We start from the raw sequence: 24,020 nt of genomic DNA, 5'->3' as shown, positions 1-24,020 counted from the left end.
GGGAGAAGCCTCCCAGCTGAATCTCTCTGGGGAGAGTTATCTGGGTGCTCCCAGGGGGACCTCCTGGGGGAGAAGCCTCCTAGCTGAAGCTCTCTGGGAGCTCCCAGGTGGGGAGAAGCCTCCCAGCCGCCGCTCCCCGGGGCTGCCTCCTGGGCTCCCTCTGGGCGTCCTCCTTCTCAGGGCGTCCTCTCCTTCCCCCCACCCCGGGCAGCCCATGGGCATCATGTCCATCCTGGAGGAGGAGTGCATGTTCCCCAAGGCCTCGGACATGACCTTCAAGGCCAAGCTGTACGACAACCACCCTGGGCAAGTCCGGGAACTTCGGGAAGCCCGCGGAACGTGAAGGGCAAGGCCGAGGCTCACTTCTCCCTCACGCACTACGCCGGCACCGTCGACTACAACATCCTGGGCTGGCTGGAGAAGAACAAGGACCCCCTGAACGAGACCGTGGTGGGGGCTCTACCAGAAGTCAGGCCTCAAGCTCCTGGCCAGCCTCTTCTCCAACTACGCCGGCGCCGACGCGGGTGCGGGGCCCGGGGGGAGGTGGGGAGGGGATCTGGGGGGGGTTGGTGGGGAGGTAGTGAGTGGGGAGATGGTGAATGAGGGATCTGGGGGGTGGTGAGTGGGGAGATGGTGAGTGGGAAAGAGGTGGGTAGGGAGGTGATGGGTGGGGAGATGGTTGATGGGGGAGGTGGTGGGTGAGGGATCTGGGGGGTGGTGAGTGGGGAGATGGTGAGTGGGGAGATGGGGAGATGGTGAGTGGGGAGGTGATGGGTGGGGAGGTGGTGGGTGAGGGATCTGGGGGTGGTGAGTGGGGAGGAGGCGAGTGGGGAGATGGTGAGTGGGGAGATGGGTGGTAGGGGAGATGGTGACTGGGGAGGTGGTGGGTGGGGAGATGGGGAGATGGTGAGTGGGGAGGTGGTGAGTGGGGAGGTGGTGAGTGGGGAGGTGGGGAGATGGTTGGTGGGGAGATGGTGAGTGGGGAGATGGTTCTCTGACCTGTGGGCAGTTGGTTGGTGGTTGATTGGTGGTTGGTGATCTGTGGATGGAGGAACACAACTACCCCCCAGAGTGGCCTCCTCTCCTGCCTCACTCCAACCCCAACCTCTCCCCCAGGTGGTGATGGAGGGAAGGGGAAAGGAGCCAAGAAGAAAGGTTCCTCCTTCCAGACCGTCTCAGCCGTGCACCGAGTGAGCAACCGGCGCGGGGCAGCAGCCGTGGGGCGGGCAGGGGGCCGACCCCCTGCAGCTCCTTGGGCTCTCCACGCTGCTGCTCCATCTCTCAGCCTCTTCTCTCTCTCTCTCCCCAGGAGAACCTCAACAAGCTGATGGCCAACCTCAAGACCACTCACCCCCCACTTCGTGCGCTGCCTCGTCCCCAACGAGCGCAAGGCTCCGGGTGAGGGAAGGCTTGAGGGAAGGCTTGGGTGAAGGGGGAAAGCTTGGGGTTGGGTGAAGGGTTGAGCTTGGGTGAAGGACTGGGGTTGGGTGAGGGCTTGAGGTTGGGTGAGGGCTTGAGGTTGGGTGAGAGCTTGGGTGAAGGGTTGGGGTTGGGTGAAGGGTTGGGGTTGGGTGAAGGGTTGGGGGGTGGAAAGGACCTTGGTGGTCATGGGGGTGACTGTTCTTGACCCCCACCCTCCTCCCCCCTGCCCCCCAGGGGTGATGGACAACCCCCTGGTCATGCACCAGCTGCGCTGCAACGGAGTCCTGGAGGGGGATCCGCATCTGCCGCAAAGGCTTCCCCAACCGCATCCTCTACGGAGACTTCCGCCAGAGGTGGGAGGAGGAAGAGGAGGAAGGGCCTGGGGGGGGAGGAGGAGGAGGAGGGTGGACAACCCCCAGCCAGGCTGAGCTGGGACTGACCTGGCTGGAGGGCAGAGCCCCAGAGAGTGGTGGGGAATGGTTGGCACTGCCAGCTGGCAGCCAGGCACCAGTGGGGTCCCCCCAGTGATCACCATCCTGATCAATATCTTCATCGATGATCTGGAGGAGGGGATGGAGTCCCTCAGCAGCAGGTTTGCAGCTGGCACCAAGCTGGGGGCAGGAGTTTGAGCTGTTGGAGCTCTGCAGAGGGACCTGGGGCAGGTGGGCAGAGGCCAAGAGGATGGCACTGAGCAGGTCCCAGTGCCAGGGGCTGCCCTTTGGCCACAGCAACCCCAGGCAGTGCCACAGGCTGGGGGGCAGAGTGGCTGAGAACCTCTCCCTCTCCTCTCCATCTCCTCTCCCCCTCCCTCTCCTCTTCCCTCCCTCTCCCTCTCCTCTCCCCTCCCTCTCCCTCTCATTTCCCTCTCCCTGTCATCTCCTTTCCCTCTCCCTCTCCTCTAACTCTCCCTCTCCTTCTCCCCTCTCCTCTCCCCTCCCTCTCCCTCTCCTCTCCCCCTCCCTCTCCCTCTCGTTTCCCTCTCCCTGTCATCTCCTTTCCCTCTCCCTCTCCTCTAACTCTCCTCTCCCTCTCCTCTCCCTCTCCCTCTCCTCTACCTTCCAGGTACCGCATCCTGAACCCCGCGGCCATCCCCGAGGGGCAGTTCATCGACAGCCGCAAGGGCGCCGAGAAGCTGCTGGGCTCCATCGACATCGACCACAACCAGTACAAGTTTGGGCACACCAAGGTGAGGGCACCTGGGCACTGCCCCCCAGGGGGCCCCCAGCCAGCCACCAGCCCCACCTGCACCTCCTGGGCACCATCAGGTGGATCCCAGACTCTTGCTGAGGTCAGGAGGGGCCTCGTGGTCCCACCAGGCACAAGCTCTCATGGACCTCATGGTCACCATCAGGTGGATCCCAGAGTCCCCTTACTCTTGAGGTCACCCAGGAGGTGTTGTGGAGTTGATGGTCTCACCACCCACCTCTCCACCTTCCCATCCTCCTGCTCCAACCACCCAGGAGGTGTTGTGGACTTGATGGTCTCACCACCCTCCTCTCCACCTTCCCATCCTCCAACCTCCTGCTCCAACCACCCAGAAGGACTCCCCAGTGCCAACCATCCACCTCTCCACCTTCCCCCCTGCCCAAGCCATCCTTCTCCTCTTGCTCCTCCCCCAGGTCTTCTTCAAGGCTGGGCTGCTGGGGCTGCTGGAGGAGATGAGGGACGAGAGGCTGTCTCGGATCATCACCAGGATCCAGGCCCAGGCCCGGGGCCAGCTGATGCGCATCGAGTTCAAGAAGATCCTGGAGCGCCGGTGAGGACCCCCCCGGGGGGTGGGGGGAGGGCACAGCACCAGGACCTTCCCCCCCCTGGAGGGAAGCACCTCCAGCCCCGTGGGTTGGTGCCATCTGTGTCCCCCTTGGGTGGCAGGGACGCCCTGCTGGTGATCCAGTGGAACATCAGAGCCTTCATGGGGGGTGAAGAACTGGCCCTGGATGAAGCTCTACTTCAAGATCAAACCCTTGCTGAAGAGCGCCGAGACCGAGAAGGAGATGCAGGTGGGAGGAGGGCCAGGAGGTGGGGGGGGGAGGGCTTGGGGCCAAGCAGGGAGGTGGAGGAGGGAGGGAAGGTCACCCCTCCCCCGGTGGTCTCCTGAGCAGAACATGAAGGAGGAGTTTGGGAGGCTGAAGGAGGCCCTGGAGAAGTCGGAGGGGCGGCGGAAGGAGCTGGAAGAGAAGATGGTGTCCATTGCTGCAGGAGAAGAATGACCTCCAGCTCCAAGTGCAGGCTGTGAGTGAGGTGGTCTCCCCCCAAAACAACATCTCAAGGGGGGTGGGCAGCAGCCAGCCTCACCTGAGCACCCCCACCACAGGAGCAGGACAACCTGAACGACGCCGAGGAGCGCTGCGACCAGCTGATCAAGAACAAGATCCAGCTGGAGGCCAAGGTGAAGGAGCTGACAGAGAGGCTGGAGGATGAGGAGGAGATGAATGCTGAGCTGACAGCCAAGAAGAGGAAGCTGGAGGATGAGTGCTCAGAGCTCAAGAAGGACATCGACGACCTCGAGCTGACCCTGGCCAAGGTGGAGAAGGAGAAACATGCAACTGAGAACAAGGTGAGGGCCAGGAGGGGCCTTGGCCTCGAGGTGAGGAGGCTTGGGTCAGCTTGGCCTAGATGGGGTGGGGTTGAGAAGACTCAAGGTGGGTTGGGAAGACTCAAGGTTGGTTAGATTAAGAAGACTCAAGGTAGGTTGAGAAGGCTCAAGGTGGGTTGGGCTGAGAAGACTCAAGGTAGGCTGAGAAGACTCAAGGTGGGTTGGGTTGAGAAGGGCTCAAGGTGGGTTGGGAAGACTCAAGGTTGGTTGGGTTAAGAAGACTCAAGGTAGGTTGAGAAGGCTCAAGGTTGGTTGGGTCTGAGAAGGCTCAAGGTGGGTTGGGGCTGAGAAGGCTCAAGGTGGGTTGAGAAGTCTCAAGGTTGGTTGGGCTGAGAAGGCTCAAGGTGGGTTGGGCTGAAGAGCTAAGCCAGCTGAGTTGGGCCCTTTGACATCTCCTGCACTGAAGGGATCTCACTGGCCAAGGCCAAGCTCTCCATCCAGCTGTGGGCCTGGTGTTTGTCCTCCTGCAGGTCAAGAACCTGACAGAGGAGATGGCTGGGCTGGATGAGAACATTGCCAAGCTGACAAAGGAGAAGAAGGCCCTGCAGGAAGCCCACCAGCAAACCTTGGATGACCTGCAGGCAGAAGAGGACAAGGTCAACACCTTGACCAAGGCCAAAGTCAAGCTGGAGCAGCAGACAGATGATGAGAGGATGGACAGAGCCCACCAGGGCTGCTGCCCAGGAGCTTCCTGGGGCAGAGGGGGACAGCCTGGGGCTTCTCCTCATTTCTGTGCTCCCACACAGCTTGAAGGCTCCCTGGAACAGGAGAAGAAGATCAGGATGGACCTGGAAAGGGCCAAGAGGAAGCTGGAAGGTGACTTGAAGCTGTCCCAGGAGAACATCATGGACCTGGGAGAACGACAAGCAGCAGCTGGAGGAGAAGCTGAAAAAGTGAGGCTGCACCTCCTGGCCTGGTGTGACCCAGCCTGGGGGGGGGGGGCAGAAGGAGACCTCAGAGCTCTCCACCTTCCCCTGCAGGAAAGAGTTTGAGATCCACCAGCAGAACAGCAAGATCGAGGACGAGCAGGCCCTGGCCCTGCAGCTCCAAAAGAAGCTGAAGGAGCTGCAGGTGAGGCATCACCTGGTGGGGCTGGGCTGATGGCTCCATGGTCTTGGTGGGTTGAGATGAAGCTGGTTGGGTTGGGTTGAGCTGAAGACCCCTCCAGTGACCTGGGTTGGGATGGGTTGAAGAGTCTCCAGCTGGTTGGGTTGAGCTAAAGATTCTCCATCTGGTTGGCCTGAATTGAGTTGAAGTCTCCAGGTGGTTGGGTTGGGATGGGTTGGGATGGGTGTGGGTTGGATTGGAAGCAGTTGAATTGGGTTGGGTTGGGTTGGGTTGAGTTGAAAGCAGTTAGGTTGGGTTAGGTTGGGTTGGAAGCAGTTGGGTTGGTTTAGAAGCAATTGGGTTGGGGAGGGTTGGGTTGAGTTGGAGGGCAGTTGGGTTGGGTTGGGTTGGAAGCAGTTGGTTTTGGGATGGGTTGGGTTGGGATGGGATGGAAGCAGTTGGGATGGGTTGGGTTGGGTTGGGATGGGATGGGTTGCATCGGGTTGGGATGGGATGGGATGGGTTGGGATGGGATGGAAGCAGTTGGGATGGGTTGGGATGGGATGGGATGGGTTGGGTTGGGCTGGGTTGAGTGGTCAGCCTGGGTAGGTCAGAGGCTGAGGGGAAGGCTCCTGGTGGCCCAGGCCAGGATCGAGGAGCTGGAGGAGGAGCTGGAGGCCGAGCGCACCGGCAGGGCCAAGGTGGAGAAGCTGCGCTCGGAGCTCTCCAGGGAGCTGGAGGAGATCAGCGAGCGGCTGGAGGAGGCCGGCGGAGCCACCTCGGTGCAGCTGGAGCTCAACAAGAAGAGGGAGGCCGAGTTCCAGAAGATGAGGAGGGACCTGGAGGAGGCCACCCTGCAGCACGAGGCCACCGCCGCCGCCCTGCGCAAGAAGCACGCCGACAGCGTGGCCGAGCTGGGAGAGCAGCTGGACAACCTCCAGAGGGTGAAGCAGAAGCTGGAGAAGGAGAAGAGCGAACTCAAGCTGGAGCTGGATGACCTCAGCGCCAACATGGAGCAGCTGATCAAGGCCAAGGTAGGGAGGAGGAGGGAGGAGGAAGGAAGGAGGAGGAAGGAAGGAGGAGGAAAGAAGGAGGAGGAAGGAAGGAGGAGGAAGGAGGCGGAAGGAAGGAGGAGGAAGGAGGCGGAAGGAAGGGCGGAGGAAGGCGGAGGAAGGAGGAGGAGGAAGGTGGAGGAGGAAGGCGGAGGAGGAAGGAGGAGGAGGAAGGAGAAGGAGGGAGGAGAAGGAGGGAGGAGAAGGAGGGAGGAGAAGGAGGGAGGAGAAGGAGGGAGGAGAAGGAGGGAGGAGAAGGAGGGAGGAGAAGGAGGGAGGAGAAGGAGGAGGAGAAGGAGAAGGAAGAGGAGGAGGGGGGAGAAAGAAGAGGAGGAGGGGGGAGAAGGAGGAGGAAGAGGAGGAGGAGGAGGAGGAGGAAGAGAAGGAGGAGATCTGAGCTCCAGACTGGCCACCAAGCTGCTGCTGCCCCTGGGCTGCTGCAGGTGGGGATGGAGAAGGTCTCTCGCACCATGGAGGACCAAGCAGCGGAGCACAGAGCCAAGCTGGAGGAGACCCAGAGAGTGCTCAACGACACCAACACCCAGCGGGCCAAGCTGCAGACCGAGAACGGTACGAGCCCCCTGCCCCACACCTGAGCCCCCTGCCGCACACCTGAGCCCCCTGCCCCACACCTGAGCCCCCTGCCCCACGCCTGAGCCCCCTGCCCCATGCCTGAGCCCCCCTGCCCCACACCTGAACCTCTCTGCCCCACACCTGAGCCCCCTGCCCCGCACCTGAGCCCCCCCTGCTCCACACCTGAGCCCCCTGCACCTCTCCACACCTGAACCCTCTGCCCCACACGTGAGCCCCCCTGCCCCACACCTGAGCCCTTCCACCCCACCCCTTCACCTCTCCACCCCACCCCTAAAGACCTCCTGGCCCTCTGCAGGGGAGCTGAGTCGCCAGCTGGAGGAGAAGGAGGCTCTCATCTCGCAGCTCACCAGGGGCAAGCAGTCTTACACCCAGCAGATGGAGGACCTGAAGAGGCAGCTGGAGGAGGAGATAAAGGTGAGGCTCATCAGGTGGTTGGGAGGAGCAGGAGGAGGTCTCCAGAAGGCCACAAGACAAAGTCTCCTTCAGTCTCCATCAGCCTCTGTGAGAAGGAGTTGCGCAGGATGGTTGGGGTTGGAGGCAGCTGGGTTGGGTTGGGTTGAGGTGGAGGCAGTTGGGTTGGGTTGAGTTGAGTTGGAGGCAGTTGGTTGGGTTGGAGACCTTCAGGAGAGAGAACAAGAGAGAACAAGGTGAGAACCAGGGCTTCCAAGGGGAGACTGAAGTCCTCCAAGGTGAGACTTAGGTTGTCCAAGGTGAGACTGAGGTTGGATTGGGTTGGATTGGGTTGGATTGGAAGCAGTTGGGTTGGGTTGAGCTGGAGGCAGCTGGGTTGGGTTGGAAGCAGTTGGGTTGGGTTGAGTTGGAGGTGGTTGGGTTGGGTTGGAAGCAGTTGGGTTGGGTTGAGTTGGAGGTGGTTGGGTTGGGTTGGGTTGGAGGTGGTTGGATTGGGTTGGGTTGGTTTAGGTTGGGTTGGGTTGAGCTGGAGGTGGTTGGGTTGGGTTGGGTTGGAGGTGGTTGGATTGGGTTGGGTTGGGTTGGTTTAGGTTGGGTTGGGTTGAGCTGGAGGTGGTTGGATTGGATTGGGTTGGGTTGGGTTGGTTTAGGTTGGGTTGGGTTGAGCTGGAGGCAGTTGAGTTGGGTTGGAAGCAGTTGGGTTGGGTTGAGTTGGAGGTGGTTGGATTAGGTTGGGTTGGGTTGGTTTAGGTTGGGTTGGGTTGGGTTGGAAGCAGTTGGGTTGAGTTGAGTTGGAGGTGGTTGGATTGGGTTGGTTTAGGTTGGGTTGGGTTGAGTTGGAGGTGGTTGGATTGGGTTGGGTTGCCCTCCAGAAGGTCTTGTTGGGTGGGGGGTGCCAAAGAGCAGCCCTGACTGGTTTGAAGGACCTCGGGGTGGCATGGAGCCAACAGTGCCAACCTTCTGCTGACCCTCCCAGGCCAAGAACGCCCTGGCCCACGCCCTGCAGTCCGCCCGGCACGACTGCGACCTGCTGCGGGAGCAGTACGAGGAGGAGACCGAGGCCAAGGCCGAGCTCCAGCGCTCCCTCTCCAAGGCCAACTCTGAGGTGGCTCAGTGGAGGACCAAGTACGAGACCGACGCCATCCAGCGCACCGAGGAGCTGGAGGAGGCCAAGTGAGTCACCTCCCCCCCTGGAGGTGAGGGGGGACAGACCTGGGCCCAGGGTGGGACCTCCATGAGGTCCTCCAGGGCAGAGCTGAGGTGGGATAGACCTGGGCCCAAGGTGAGACCTCCATGAGGTCCTTCAGGACAGAGCTGGGGTGGGACAGACCTGGCCCCAGGGTGGGACCTCCATGAGGTCCTTCAGGACAGAGCTGGGGTGGGACAGACCTGGCCCCAAGGTGGCAACTCCATGAGGTCCTCCAAGCCCAAGGGCAACCTAGATGGGGATGGGGACTTGGGCAGTTCCTGGCCCATGAGGATGGACCTCTGAGGAGGGTGGAGGAGATCCCAGCACCATGTAGGTGGTGGTGGAGCAGCTCCTACAGGGCAGGGAAGAGTGGAGAAGGTAGAGGGCCCTGGAGAGGGCACAGCAGAGCCTTGGCCAAAGTCTGGCTTGAAGAAGGTTTGGGTCGACCTTCTTGGGCCAGGGCTGAGCAGGGCTGGGTGGTGTCTTGGTGGGGGTCAGGAAGAAGCTGGCCCAGAGGCTGCAGGAGGCCGAGGAGGCCGTGGAGGCTGTCAATGCCAAGTGCTCCTCCCTGGAGAAGACCAAACACAGGCTGCAGAACGAGATCGAGGACCTCATGGCCGACGTGGAGAGGTCCAACGCTGCTGCTGCTGCCCTGGACAAGAAGCAGAGGAACTTCGACAAGGTGGGGAGCAGGAGATGGGGCAGGAGGAGGTGGGAGAGGTGGGGATGGGGGACAGGTGGGGATGGAGGTGACCAGGTGGGGATGGAGGACAGGTGGGGATGGAGGTGACCAGGTGGGGATGGAGGACAGGTAGGGATGGAGGTGACCAGGAGGGGATGGAGGTGACCAGGAGGGGATGGAGGTGACCAGGTGAGGATGGGGGACAGGTGGGGATGGAGGTGACCAGGTGGGGATGGAGGTGACCAGGTGAGGATGGAGGTGACCAGGTAGTAGTGGAGGTGACCATGGGGGGTGGAGGTGACCAGGTGGTGGTGGAAGTGACCAGATGGGGCTGGAGGTGACCAGGTGGGGACGGAGGTGACCAGGAGGGGCTGGAGGACAGGTGGGGATGGAGAGGACTGGGGGGATGGAGGTGACCAGGTGGTGGTGGAGGTGACCAGGTGAGGATGGAGGTGACCATGGGGGGTGGAGGTGACCAGGTGCCTGCCCCCAGGTGGTGGCTGAGTGGAAGCAGAAGTTCGAGGAGTCGCAGACGGAGCTGGAGGCCTCGCAGAAGGAGGCCAGGGGCCTCAGCACAGAGCTCTTCAAGCTGAAGAATGCCTACGAGGAGTCCCTGGAGCACCTGGAGACCTTCAAGAGGGAGAACAAGAACCTCCAAGGTGAGGACCAGGGCCTCCAAGGGGAGACTGAAGGCCTCCAGGGTGAGACTTAGGTTGTCCAAGGTGAGACTGAGGTCCTTCAAGGTGAGACTTAGATCCTTCAAGGGAGACTGAGGTCCTCCAGGGTGAGACTGAGGTCCCCCAAGGCGAGACTTAGGTCCTCCAAAGTATGAATGAGGTCCCCCAAGGTGAGACTTGGGCCCTCCAAGGTGAGACTGAGGTTCTCCAGGGTAAGACTGAGATCCTCTAAGTTGAGACTGAGATCCTCCAAGGTGAGACTGAAGTCCTCCAGGGTGAGACTGAGATCCTCTAAGTTGAGATTGAGATCCTCCAAGGTGTGACTGAGGTCCTTCAGACTGAAGTCCTCCAGGATGAGACTGAAGTCCTCCAGGGTGAGACTGAGGTCCTCTTCCTTCTCCTCCTGGTGGTTCTTGCTCCTCCCCGTGCCCACCTCGTGCTTCCCTGCCACCTTCCCCCTGCTGTGCTGTGCCCTCCCCGGGGCAGAGGAGATCTCAGACCTGACTGAGCAGCTGGGTGCCAGCCACAAGACCATCCACGAGCTGGAGAAGGTTCGCAAGCAGCTGGACGCCGAGAAGCTGGAGCTCCAAGCTGCCCTGGAGGAGGCTGAGGTGAGCTCAGACCTGGCTCTCCCTGGCCCCCACAACCTCCTCCTGCTCTTCTGCATGGTCCTCAAGATAGAACCAGGGAATTGTTTGGGCTGGAAGGGAGCTCAAGGCTCAGCCAGTTCCCAGCCCCCTGGAAGGATAGAGGAGAGGTGGGAATGGAGGTGACCATGGGGGGATGGAGGTGACCATGGGGGGATAGAGGTGTCCAGGTGAAGATGGAGGTGAACAGGTGAGGATGGAGGTGACCAGGTTGGGGTGGAGGTGACCAGGGGGGAATTGAGGTGACCAGGGGGATGGAGGCAACCAGGTGAGGATGGAGGTGACCAGGTGGGGGTGAAGGTGACCAAGTTGGGGTGGAGGTGACCAGGGCTGATCCTTGTGGCCCTTCTCTGGACACCTTCCAGCACCTCCAGAGCCTTCCTGTGCCAGGGGCTCCAGACCTGGACCCAGAGCTCCAGGAGATGACTCTGTGAGGATGATGATGATGATGATGATGATTGATGATGATGATGACAATGATGATGCCTCTGTGAGGATGACTCTGTGGTGGTGATGATCATGATGATGATGATGCCAACTCTGTGAGGAGAAGGAGGATGATGAGGAGGATGATGAGGAGGAGGATGAGGAGGATGATAATGATGGTGATGATGATGATGATGGTGATGATGATGCTGATGCCCCTGTGCTGCCCTCCCCCAAGGCCTCGCTGGAGCACGAGGAAGGGAAGATCCTGAGGGCGCAGCTGGAGTTCAACCAGGCGAAGGCGGAGCAGGAGCGGAAGCTGGCGGAGAAGGAGGAGGAGATGGAGCAGGCCAAGCGCAACCACCTGCGGGTGGTGGACTCCCTGCAGGCCTCGCTGGACGCCGAGACCAGGAGCCGCAACGAGGCCCTGAGGCTGAAGAAGAAGATGGAAGGAGACCTGAACGAGATGGAGATCCAGCTGGGCCACGCGCACCGCGCCGCCGCCGAGGCCCAGAAGCAGCTCAAGGGCCTGCAGGGGCTGCTCAAGGTACCCAGGGGAGACCAGGCGGAGCTCCTGCCCGCCCCGGGGGGCAACGGGGGGGAGGTCAACTCCCTCTGATCAACTCCCTCTGATCAACTCCCTCTCCCCACCACCCTCTGCTCAACTCCCTCTGCTCAACTCCCTCTCCTCACCACCCTCTGCTCAACTCCCTCTCCCCATCACCCTCTGCCCACCACCCTCTGATCAACTCCCTCTCCCCATCACCCTCTCCCCACCACCCTCTGATCAACACTATCTCCCAATCACCCTGTGCTCAACTCCCTCTCCCCATCACCCTCTCCCCACCACCCTCTCTCTCTACTACCTTCTCTTCATCTCCACCATCCTCTCTTCCCAACCCCCTCTCCCCATATCCTTCTCCCCATCTCTTCCTCCCCACCACCTTCTCCCCACTACCTTCTCTCCACCACCATCTCTTTTCACCCCTCTCTCCCCACCTCCTTCTCCCTACCACCCTCTCCCCGACACCTTCTCCCCACTACCTTCTCTCCCCCACCCTCTCCCCATCTCCTCCCCACCACCCTCTCCCCACGACCTTTTTCCCACCACCCTCTCCCCACCTCCCTCTCTCTCCATCCCTCCCTTTCCCCACCCCTCTCTCCCCGCCCCTTGTCTCTCTTTCCTCTCCCCCCCTCCCAGGACACCCAGCTGCAGCTGGATGATGTGGTGAGGGTGAGTGAGGACCTGAAGGAGAACATGGCCATGGTGGAGAGGAGGAACAACCTCCTGCAGGCCGAGCTGCAGGAGCTGCGCGCGGTGGTGGAGCAGACGGAGAGGGCTCGGAAGCTGGCAGAGCAGGAGCTGATCGAGGCCAGTGAGAGGGTCCAGCTGCTCCACTCCCAGGTCAGACCTCACCCCCTGCATGGAGAGGTTGTCTCCAGCCCCATGGTCCTCACAGACCTCCAAGGAGAGGTCTTCTCCACCCCCTGGACCTCTCCACCCCCCTGGACCTCTCTCACCTCCAAGGAGAGGTCATCTCCACCCCCTTGGACCATTCCATCCCTCCTGGACCTCTCTCACCTCCAAGGAGAGGTCATCTCCACCCCCTGGACCTCTCTCACCCCCAAGGAGAGGTCTTCTCCAACCCTTCGGACCATTCCATCCCTCCTGGACCTCACTCACTTCCAAGGAGAGGTCATCTCCACCCCCTGGACCTCACCCCCCTGCATGGAGAGGTCATCTCCACCCCCTTGGACCATTTCACCCCTCCTGGACCTCACTCACCTCCAAGGAGAGGTCATCTCCACCCCTCTGGACCTCTCTAGCCCCCTGGACCTCACCCCCCTGCAAGGAGAGGTCATCTCCATCACCTCCAAGGTCTATTCTAAGCCCCAGGGATGCTCAGGCCCCGGAGGTGTCACCAGAGTGAGCTCTTGGCTTGAGCTGCCAAGAATCTCCCTCCGGAGAGCCTCACAGCCTGCAGAGCTGAGAGGGGAAGGGTCTCTAAAGCCCTGTGGGGGTGGGAGAGGGGCTGGGGCAGCAGCTCCAGAGCCAGCTGCTGAGGTCCCCCTGCTCCCCCCCCCGCAGAACACCAGCCTCATCAACCAGAAGAAGAAGATGGAGGCTGACATCTCCCAGCTGCAGACAGAGGTGGAGGAGGCTGTCCAGGAGTGCAGGAACGCCGAGGAGAAGGCCAAGAAGGCCATCACCGACGTGAGTGCCCTGCTAGGACCCTCCCCAGCTCGGGGGGGAGGGGGAGGGGGAGAGCTCTGCTCACAAAAGAGAGGCCCTGGGGCAGGGGTCGCCGGTGCCAGGTCCAGCTGGGAGAGCTGCGGTGAGCAGAGGCCAGCAGGGAGCAGTGCTGGATCGATGGCTTTGGTGAGGGGACAGAGAGAGAGACAGGCAGGCAGACAGACAGGCAGGCAAATAGAGAGACAGGGAGACAGAGAGACAGACAGGCAGATAGAGAGACAGGCAGACAGAGAGAGAGACACAGAGAGAGAGAGACAGGCAGAGAGGCAGGCAGACAGAGAGAGAGACATAAGAGACAGGCAGAGGCAGGCAGACAGACAGATGGAGAGAGAGGCAGAGAGAGAGAGAGGCAGAGAGAGAGAGGCAGAGAGAGAGAGAGGCAGAGAGAGAGAGAGGCAGAGAGAGAGAGAGGCAGAGAGAGAGAGAGGCAGAGAGAGAGAGGCAGAGAGAGAGAGGCAGAGAGAGAGAGGGGCAGAGAGAGAGGCAGAGAGAGAGGCAGAAAGAGAGGCAGAGAGAGAGAGGGGCAGAGAGAGAGAGGGGCAGAGAGAGAGAGGGGCAGAGAGAGAGAGGGGCAGAGAGAGAGGCAGAGAGAGAGGCAGAGAGAGAGAGGGACAGAGAGAGAGAGGGGCAGAGAGAGAGAGGGGCAGAGAGAGAGGCAGAGAGAGAGGCAGAGAGAGAGAGGGACAGAGAGAGAGAGGGGCAGAGAGAGAGAGGGGCAGAGAGAGAGAGGGGCAGAGAGAGAGAGGGGCAGAGAGAGAGGCAGAGAGAGAGAGGGACAGAGAGAGAGAGGGGCAGAGAGAGAGAGGGGCAGAGAGAGAGGCAGAGAGAGAGGCAGAGAGAGAGGCAGAGAGAGAGGCAGAAAGAGAGAGAGGCAGAGAGAGAGGCAGAGAAAGAGAGGCAGAGAGAGAGGCAGAGAGAGAGGCAGAGAGAGAGGCAGAGAGAGAGAGGGGCAGAGAGAGAGGCAGAGAGAGAGGCAGAGAGAGAGAGGGGCAGAGAGAGAGAGGCAGAGAGAGAGAGGGGCAGAGAGAGAGAGGGGCAGAGAGAGAGAGGGGCAGAGAGAGAGAGGGGCAGAGAGAGAGGCAGAGAGAGAGAGGCAGAGAGAGAGAGGGGCAGAGAGAGAGGCAGAGAGAGAGGCAGAGAGAGAGAGGGGCAGAGAGAGAGGCAGAGAGAGAGAGGCAGAGAGAGAGAGGGGCAGAGAGAGAGAGGGGCAGAGGCAGGCAGACAGTGAGGCCGGTAGACAGAGAGATAGATGGAGAGACAGACAGGAAGGCAGACAGACAGAGAGACAGAGAGACACACAGGCAGACAGAGAGACAGACAGAAACACACAGACAGACAGGCAGGCAGACAGAGACAAAGAAACAGACAGACAGAGAAGCAGACACAGTCAGACAGGCAGAAACAGACGACAGGCAGACAGAGAGACAAACAGGGAGACAGACAGACAGGGACACAGAGACAGGAAGGCAAAGAGAAACAGACAGGCACAGCCAGAGGGACAGACAGACAGACAGGCAGGCACAGGCAGAGCTTTGCTGGCAATCCCAAGCTCCTCACCACCAGGAGGAACTTCTGCACTGGGAGGCTCCCAGAGCCCTGGAGCAGGCTGCCCACAGAGGCTGCGGAGCCTCCCTCCCAGCCCCCTCTGGAGGTGCTCCTGGGGGCCCTGTGCTGGGCTCTGTGCTGCTCTGGCAGGGGGGGGTTGGACTCAAGGGTCCCTGGAGGTCTTCTCCAGCCCCTCACATCTTGGGATCCGTGATCCTGTGCCACCAGCAGGCTGTGGGACACCAATTGGCTGTGGGACACCAGAGGGTGGTGGGCACTGCTCCCAAGCACCCTCTCTGGAGCCCTCCCAGCCCCCTCTGGAGGTGCTCCTGGGGGCTCTGTGCTGCTGCTCTGGCAGGGGGAAGTTGGACTCCTTGAGGTCCCCTCCAGCCCCCCACATCCTGTGCTGATCCTGTGCCACCAGCTGGCTGTGGGCACCGCTCCCAACCACCCTCTCTGGAGCCCTCCCCCCCAGCCCCCTCTGAAGGTGCTCCTGGGGGCCCTGTGCTGGGCTCTGTGTTGCTGCTCTGGCAGGGGGGAGCTTAGACTTGGGGACCTCCAGAGGTCTCTCCAGCAGGGGGAGGTTGGACTCAAGGGTCCCTGGAGGTCCCCTCCAGCCCCTGGCAGCCTGGGACCTGCCACCTGAGACCTCCTCCCGTGGTGGCTTCCCCTCCCCCCGCGGCAGGCGGCAATGATGGCAGAGGAGCTGAAGAAGGAGCAGGACACCAGCGCCCACCTGGAGAGGATGAGGAAGAACATGGAGCAGACCATCAAGGACCTGCAGCTGCGGCTGGACGAGGCGGAGCAGCTGGCCCTGAAGGGCGGCAAGAAGCAGCTGCAGAAGCTGGAGGGCAGGGTGAGGGAGCTGGAGAGCGAGCTGGAGGCCGAGCAGAAGCGCAACGCCGAGAGCGTCAAGGGGCTGCGCAAGGCCGAGCGCAGGGTCAAGGAGCTCAGCTACCAGGTGAGCGCCGCCGGGGCCACGCCCCCGCCACGCCCGCCACGCCCACCGCACCCACCACACCCAGCATGGGCACCACAGACACTGCCCCTGCCACGCCTGCCATGCCTACCACACCCACCACACCCAGCATGGGCACCACAGACACCACAGACACCGCCCCCATCACGCCCACCGCACCCACCACACCCAGCACGGGCACCACAGACACTGCCCCCAACACGCCCACTGCAGGCACCACACCCTGCATGGGCACCACATCCACCGCCCCTGCCACGCCTGCCATGCCCACCACACCCAGCATGGGCACCACAGACACCACCCCTGCCACACCCAGCATGGCTGCCACATCCACCACCACTGCCACACCCACCGCACCCATCACACCCAGCATGGGCACCACAGACACCACAGACACCACCCCCATCACGCCCACCACACCCAGCATGGACACCACCCCTGCCACACCCAGCATGGCTGCCACATCCACCACCACTGCCACACCCACCGCGCCCACCACACCCAGCATGGGCACCATGGACACCACAGACACCTCCCCCACCACAGGCACCACACCCAGCATGGGCACCACAGACACCACCCCTGCCACACCCAGCATGGCTGCCACATCCACCACCACTGCCACACCCACCACGCCCACCACACCCAGCATGGGCACCACAGACACCACAGACACCCACCCCCACCACCCCCACCATGCCCACCACAGGCACCACACCCAGCACGGGCACCATGGACACCACAGACACCACGCCCGCCACACCCACTGTGCCCACCGTGCCCAGGATGGCCACCACATCCACTGCCCCTGCCACGCCTGCCATGCCCACCGCAGGCACCACACCCAGCATGGGCACCATGGACACCACAGACACCACCCCTGCCACGCCCACCATGGACACCACAGACACCACCCCCACCACACCCACCATGGGCACCACACCCAGCATGGGCACCATGGACACCACAGACACCGCCCCCGCCACGCCCACAATGGACACTACAGACACCACCCCCACCACACCCACCATGGGCACCACACCCAGCATGGGCACCATGGACACCACAGACACCACCCCCACCACACCCACCATGGGCACCACAGACACTACATCTGCTGCCCCTGCCACGCCCACCACGCCCACCACAGGCACCACACCCAGCACAGGCACCATGGACACCACACCTACCACACCTACTATGGACACCACACCCACCATGGCCACCATGGACACCACACCCACCATGGCCACCTCAAGCAGCCCTGGAGCTCAGCCATGACCTTGAGGGAGGCTGAGGCAGGGGCCAGAGGGTGGTGGAGGAGCTGAGGAGGGCTCCAGGCCGAGCTCCAGCTCCATCTCTCTGCCCCCCACAGACGGAGGAGGACAAAAAGAACCTCCTGAGGCTGCAGGAGTTGGTGGACAAGCTGCAGATGAAAGTCAAAGCCTACAAGCGGCAGGCGGAGGAGGCGGTGGGTGGCTGGGGGGGGTGAAGGTGGGGGACAGGGGGGGAAGGCTGGGGGGGGGGGGGGGGGAGATGGATGGAGATGGAGATGGATGAAGGATGGATGGAGATGAATGAAGGATGGATGGAGGATGGATGGAGGATAGATGGGGGTGGATGGAGATGGATGGGTGGAGATGGATGGATGGAGATGGATGAAGGATGGGTGGAGATAGATGGAGGATGGATGGAGGATGGATGAAGGATGGATGGAGATGGATGGAGGATGGATGGAGATGGATGGATGGAGATGGATGGATGGAGATGGATGGATGGAGATGGATGGAGGATGGGTGGAGATGGATGGATGGAGGATGGGTGGAGATGGGTGGAGATGGATGGAGGATGGGTGGAGATGGATGGAGGATGGGTGGAGATGGGTGGAGATGGGTGGAGATGGGTGGAGGATGGGTGGAGATGGGTGGAGGATGGGTGGAGATGGGTGGAGATGGGTGGAGATGGATGGAGGATGGGTGGAGATGGATGGAGGATGGGTGGAGATGGATGGAGGATGGGTGGAGATGGGTGGAGATGGGTGGAGATGGGTGGAGGATGGATGGAGGATGGAGATGGATGCATGGAGATGGATGGATGGAGATGGGTGAAGGATGGGTGGAGATGGATAGAGAATGGATGGAGAATGGATGGATGGATGGAGATGGATGGAGATGGATGAAGGATGGATGGAGATGGGTGAAGGATGGGTGGAGATGGATGGATGGATGATGGATGGATGGATGCCGCTGTGTGGAGCTGGGTGTGTGTGGGTGTGGCCCGGCCCCACCCCAGCCCCGCCCCTGCAGGAGGAGCAGGCCAACACCAACCTGGCCAAGTTCCGGAAGGCTCAGCACGAGCTGGATGAGGCCGAGGAGAGAGCTGACATCGCCGAGTCCCAGGTCAACAAACTGCGAGCCAGGAGCAGAGACATCGGCGCCAAGGTGAGGCCTGCGCACGGGCAGCGCACGGGCGGCACAGGGGCGGCACAGGGGCGGCACAGGGGCACCTCATGGGCACCACACGGGCGGCACAGGGGCGGCACAGGGGCAGCACAGGGGCAGCGCAGGGGCACCTCATGGGCACCACACAGGCAGCACAGGGGCACCTCATGGGCACCTCATGGGCACCACAGGGGCAGCACAGGGGCACCTGATGGGCAGCACAGGGGCAGCACAGGGGCACCTCATGGGCACCTCACGGGCACCACAGGGGCAACACACAGGCAGCACAGGGGCACCACAGGGGCAGCACAGGGGCACCACAGTGGCAGCACAGGGGCAGCGCAGGGGCAGCGCAGGGGCACCTCATGGGCACCACACAGGCAGCACAGGGGCACCTCATGGGCACCTCATGGGCAGCACAGGGGCAGCACAGGGGCAGCACAGGGGCACCTCATGGGCACCACACAGGCAGCACAGGGGCAGCACAGGGGCAGCACAGGGGCACCTCATGGGCACCACACAGGCAGCACAGGGGCACCTCATGGGCACGACAGGGGCACCTCATGGGCACCACAGGGGCAGCACAGGGGCAGCACAGGGGCAGCACAGGGGCACCTCATGGGCACCACAGGGGCAGCACAGGGGCACCTCATGGGCACCACACAGGCAGCACACGGGCACCTGATGGGCACCTGATGGGCACCACAGGGGCAACACACAGGCAGCACAGGGGCACCACATGGGCACCACATGGGCAGCACATGGACACCTGATGGGAACCACGTGGGCACCACAGGGGCACCTCATGGGCACCACAGGGGCAACACACAGGCAGCACAGGGGCATCTCATGGGCACCACCTGATGGGCACCTCTGGGCCACCCCATGGGCACCCCATGGCCACCCCCTGGCTGCCCTCTTCACCTCTTTGTCTTCTTCTCCACCACAGAAGCTTCATGATGAAGAATGACCCAAACCTGGCACCAGCGACCCCCAGCAGTGCCACCCGTGACCCCCCCCCGCCACCAGTGACCCTCACCAGTGGTGACCCCGACACCAGTGACCCCCCCCACGACCAGCAGTGACCCCTACTGCCACCAGTGATCCCCACACCACCACCAGTGCCCCCCACTGCCACCAGTGCCCCCCTCCAGTGGTGACCTTACTGTGACCAGCAGTGGCCCCCACTAATGGTGACCCCAACAGCACCACCAGTGACCCCTCCAGTGGTGACCCCACACCACCACCAGTGACCCCCCACTGCCACCAGTGCCCCCCTCCAGTGGTGACCTTACTGTGACCAGCACTGGCCCCCACTAATGGTGACCCCCACACCACCACCAGTGACCCCAACACCACCACCAGTGCCCCCCTCCAGTGGTGACCTTACTGTGACCAGCAGTGGCCCCCACTAATGGTGACCCCAACAGCACCACCAGTGACCCCTCCAGTGGTGACCCCCACACCACCACCAGTGACCCCAACACTGCCACCAGTGATCCCCACCACTGGTGACCCCACCATGACCACCAGTGACCCCTTCAGTGGTGACCCCCACACCACCAGTGACCCCAACAGCAGCACCAGTGACCCCCCCCCACTGCTGACCCCACCATGACCAGCAGTGGCCCCCACTAATGGTGACCCCAACACCTCCACCAGCGACCCCCACCAGTGGTGACCCCCACACCACCACCAGTGACCCCAACAGTGCCACCAGTGACCCCCACCAGTGGTGACCCCAACACCACCACCAGTGACCCCAACACTGCCACCAGTGATCCCCCCCACTGCTGACCCCACCACGACCACCAGTGACCCCTCCAGTGGTGACCCCACCATGACCACCAGTGACCCCCACACCACCACCAGTGACCCCCCCACGACCGGCAGTGCCCCCCCCCCCCCCCCACTGGTGCCCCCCCCAGCAGTGCCCCTCCCCCCCCTGTCCAAGACAGGGCCCCCGAGGCTTGTCCTGGCAGCAGGGACTTGAGGTCCCCTTGCGCCCCCCCCAGCCCCCCCAAAACACGACCAGGAGAAGCATGGAGGTGTGGCAGAGCTTCATTGGGGGCTGGGGGGGATGGGGGGGGGAAGGGGGGTGGGATGTGGCCATAGAGCTGGGTGGGGGGGGGCGGGGGGGGGGGGGGCTCTGGTTAGGCTGAGTCCATCTCGGGGTCTGGAAGAGAAGGAGAAAAGCAGTGGGGGAGGGGGAGCTGGCAGCTGGGGGTTCAGCCTCGGGGGGTCTCACCGCTGGGGGGGGGTCCATCCCTGGGGGTCTCACCCTTGGGGGGTCACACCTGTGGGGGTCTCACTCCCTGGGGGTCTCACCCTTGGGGGGTTCCATCCCTGGGGGGTCTCACTCCTGGGAGCCTCACTCCTGAGGGTCCCACCCCTGGGGGTCACACCCCTGGAGGGCTCACCCCTGGGGGTCTCACCCGCGGGGGTCTCACCCCTGGGGGGCTCCAACCCTGAGGGTCCCACCCGTGGGGGTCTCACCCCTGGCGGGTTCCATCCCTGGGGGGTCTCACCCCGGGGGTCTCACTCTTGGGGGGTTCCATCCCTGGGGGTCCCACCCTTGGGGGGTTCCACCCCTGGGGGTCTCACTCTTGGGGGGTTCCAGCCCTGAGGGTCCCACCCCTGGGGGGTCTCACTCTTGGGGGGTCCCACCCGCGGGGGTCTCACCTGGTGCCAGGGCCGGGACCACCCTGCTGCGGTAGGTGACGAAGACGTCGAAGGCGAAGAGGAAGGCGAGGAGGAGGCTGAAGGTCTGGGAGGGGGAGAGGCAGCAGAGAGGCTTGGTCGGGGGGGGGGGAAGGCGTTTGGGGGGCTCCGGGGGTCCCGGGGGGGTGGGAGGGGGCGTGGGGGTCACTCACAAAGGTTGTGGCAGCCAGCGCCTGCCGCGAGGCCGCCAGGGCCACCAGCGCCACCACGAGGAAGATGATGGAGCCGGAGACGGCGCGGAGCAGGTCCTGGGGGGGCAGAGGGGAGGGGGCGACAGGGCGGGGGGGGCAAGGGGGGGGGGGCGTCAGGGCGGGGACAGGAGGTGGCCGCGGAGGGGGACAGCGAGGGGGTGGCAGCAGGAGGGACAGGGGGAGGGGGGCGAGGACGTCCTGGAGATACCGGGGGGGGCTACGGGAGGGGGTTCCGGGGGGGGACACCGTGGGGGGAGACCTGGAGGGGACACCAAGAGGAGGCTCCAGGGGGGAACACCAAGGGGGGGACACCGGGAGGGGGTTCGGGGGGGGGGACACCAAGGGGGGGACACCGGGAGGGGGTTCCAGGGGGGGGGACACCAAGGGGGGGGACACCGGGAGGGGGTTCCGGGGGGAGGCACCAAGAGAGGGCTCCGGGGGGGGGACATCGGGAGGGGACTCGGGGTGGGGACACCAGGGGCGGCTCCGGGAGGGGATACCGGGGGGGGCTCCAGGGGGGGGACTCCAAGAGGGGACTCCGGGAAGGGGTCACTGGGGGGGGGCTCCGGGAAGGGAACACCGGGAGGGGGCTCCGGGGGGGGGACACCAGGAGGGGACTCCAAGAGGGGGACTCCGGGAAGGGACTCTGGGAGGGGGCTCCGGGAAGGGGCCTCCAGGGGGGGGGCACAGGGAGGGGGCTCAGGGAAGGGGCTCCAGGGGGGGGGCACAGGGAGGGGGCTCAGGGAAGGGGCTCCAGGGGGGGACACACCGGCAGGGGGACACCGGGAGTGGGCTCCAGGGGGGGGGACTCTGGGAGGGGGCTCCGGGAAGGGGTCACCGGGGGGGGGCTGGCGGGGGGGTGACGCCGTGGGGGGAGAGAGCCCTTGGGGGTCGCCGCGGGGCTACCTACCAGGCAGGCTGCGTAGCCGCGGGGCAGAGGGCGGGGGGGGTCCCTCAGCAGCAGCCCCCCCCAGAGCCGCCGCCCCCGCCAGGGTCTGCAGCAGCGCCGGCGCCAGCGTGGGGGGCGCGGGGGGGGCCAGCAGCCCCACGACCACCCCGCACAAGCACCTGGGGGGGGGCACCCGATGGGGGCGGACGGCTGCCCCATAGCAGCCTCTGGGGCTGAGGGGCGCCCCACGGAGCCCCCACAGCACCCCACGGAGCGCCACAGTGTCCTCCCAGCACCCCATAAAGCCCCCCCCCCCCGACCCCCCCTTCAGCACCCCACAGCCCCCCCACGATGTGCTCCTAGACCCCCACAGAGCCCCCACGGAGACCCCCCCCCAAAGTTCTAGAGCACCCCCCAGAGCCCCCCCTAAAGTCCCACAGCCCCCTACAATGACCTCCCAGCCCCCTCCCCAATCCCCATAGCACCCCACAGAGGACCGCAGCCCCCCCCGGAGCCCCCCCAGCCCCCCCCCCCGTACCAGCTGTGCCCCCAGCAGCAGCCCCCCTGGGGGTCCGCAGCTGCCCCAGGTCAAAGGGAGGCTCCGGCTCCGGCTGCCCCATGGCCGGGGGGGGATGGGAGGCTGTGGGGCTGCGATGTGGGGGGGGGCAGGGGGCGGGGGGGGTCACATGGTTGCCCTCCTCCCCCTCCCCCACCCCCCCGCCCCCAGGGGCCGGGGACAAAGGGACCTTGTGTGGGCACCGGGAGGGCGCCCAGGGACTGGCACCAGGCTGCCCGGGGAGGTGCCCCAGCCCCGGGGGGGGGGGCAGCTCAGGGTCCTGTGCCCCCGGGGTGGGCTCGGGGCCCGGAGGAGGCCAAAGCTCAGCCTGGGCACTCAGCACCAGCCTGGGGTGGATGAGACCTCGGGCAGGGCCAAGCAGCAGCTGCCCCCTGGGTGCCAGGGGGGCGACGATGCCCTCAGCCCCACAGCTGCGGGCAGGGAGGCTCCAACACCACCACCCCCCCCGCCCCCTGCACCCCCCCAGGGCAGCCTGGGCCAGGCCTGGACCCCCCCCAGGGGCAGAAATTGTTCCCCAGGGCCCAGCTGAACCTCCCCTGGGGCAGCCCTGAGCTCCTCTGCTCTGCTCCTGGCCCTTGGCACCAGAGCCCAACCCCCTGCTCCTGTGCCAGGCTCCTGTGCCAGGCTCCTGTGCCCTGCTCCTGTCCCCTGTGCCCGGCTCCTGGGCCCTGTGCCCTGCTCCTGTCCTATGCCAAGCTCCTGTGCCCTGTTCCTGTCCTATGCCAGGCTCCTGAGCCCTGCTCCTGTGCCAGGCTCCTGTCCCCTGTGCCCTGCTCCTGTGCCCAGCTCCTGTCCTGTGCCAGGCTCCTGTGCCCTGCTCCTGTGCCACATTTCTGTGCCCTCCTTCTGCCCCCTGCTCCTGTGCCCTCTGCCCCCCCCGGGGCTGCTCCCTGCTCGCCCTTTTTGCCCCCCTGGGCACCCCCTGGGCTGGCACCAACCCCCCCACCCCCCCCACCCCCCAGACCCTTCCCCACTGCCCCCAGCCTCCCCCCAGCCCCTTGAGCCCTTCCAGCCTCCCCCTCTGCCCCCAAGCCGCTTCCCCCTCCCCCCTGCAGCCCCCTCCCCACTCCGGGCTCCCCTCCCCCCCGCCCCGGGGGCCGGCAGGGAGGGGGGCAGGGGAGGGGGGGCAGGGAGGGGGGGGGGGCAGGGAGGGAGGGGGGGGCAGGGAGGGGGGGGCAGGGGGGGGCAGAGGTCACTTTTTGGCCTTGCTTTTTATTTCCAAAGACAACAAAAAGGCTTCAGCTGAGTATCAAAAATCCTCTCCCAGGCTCGGGGGGGGTTGGCTGCTGCTTGGCTTCGGCTCCAGCCTTGGGGCCCCCCCCCCCGGGAGCCAGCAGCAGCAGCTCCACACCCCCCCCCAAAACCCCCCTCCCACCGCCCCCCCCCCAGCTTGGCACAGCATCACCCCTCCCCCCCCACACCACACAGCAAGAGAGGGCAGGAGGGGCGGGGGGGGGGGGGGGGGGGGAGATAGAAGACACTGAAGCCCCCAGGCTCAAGCCCCCCAGGCTCAGCCTCCTGCCCTGGGGGGGGGGGAAGGGCAACACCAAACCAGGACCGAAGCAGCTCCGGGGCTGGGGGAGGCTCTGCAGGGGGCTCCGGGGCCGGGGGGGGGCAGCAGGGAAGCCTTGAGGGCAGCAGCGGCGAAGCCGAGGCCAAAGCTCAGCCCCTGAGGGGGTC

General features: G+C 64.1%; 1 protein-coding gene and 1 long non-coding RNA gene across 2 annotated transcripts; one reads left to right on the top strand and one right to left on the bottom strand.

The window, feature by feature from the left end:
• The first annotated feature begins 210 nt into the window (after positions 1–210).
• Positions 211–19,997, top strand: LOC137440405 (myosin-6-like). The gene is given in 34 exon segments (XM_068136674.1): positions 211–301; positions 303–329; positions 331–453; positions 455–524; positions 1,117–1,190; positions 1,310–1,351; positions 1,353–1,398; positions 1,657–1,712; positions 1,714–1,775; positions 2,485–2,608; positions 3,042–3,178; positions 3,295–3,337; positions 3,339–3,422; positions 3,525–3,611; positions 3,613–3,654; positions 3,737–3,979; positions 4,489–4,665; positions 4,765–4,872; positions 4,874–4,911; positions 4,999–5,089; positions 5,710–6,099; positions 6,561–6,687; positions 7,007–7,125; positions 8,099–8,295; positions 8,810–8,993; positions 9,487–9,652; positions 10,157–10,281; positions 10,982–11,290; positions 11,945–12,148; positions 12,833–12,958; positions 15,228–15,503; positions 16,897–16,992; positions 17,828–17,962; positions 18,912–19,997. Coding segments are annotated over 34 exon segments (4,236 nt in total). The 5' UTR covers positions 211–214; the 3' UTR covers positions 18,933–19,997.
• A 23-nt stretch (positions 19,998–20,020) lies between these two features.
• LOC137440404 (uncharacterized) lies at positions 20,021–21,931 on the bottom strand. The gene is made up of 4 exons (XR_010987126.1): positions 21,785–21,931; positions 20,836–20,931; positions 20,645–20,729; positions 20,021–20,138 (listed from the first exon to the last, which is right to left on the bottom strand). It is a non-coding gene; the product is annotated as an uncharacterized lncRNA (long non-coding RNA).
• Positions 21,932–24,020: the final 2,089 nt, after the last annotated feature.

This window comes from Melanerpes formicivorus, unplaced genomic scaffold, assembly GCF_026170545.1.
Source record: "Melanerpes formicivorus ecotype bairdi unplaced genomic scaffold, bMelFor1.0.p_v2 SCAF_2948, whole genome shotgun sequence".
In the NCBI taxonomy this organism is placed as follows: Eukaryota; Metazoa; Chordata; class Aves; order Piciformes; family Picidae; genus Melanerpes; species Melanerpes formicivorus.
This window is presented reverse-complemented; position numbering and strand designations above follow the sequence as displayed.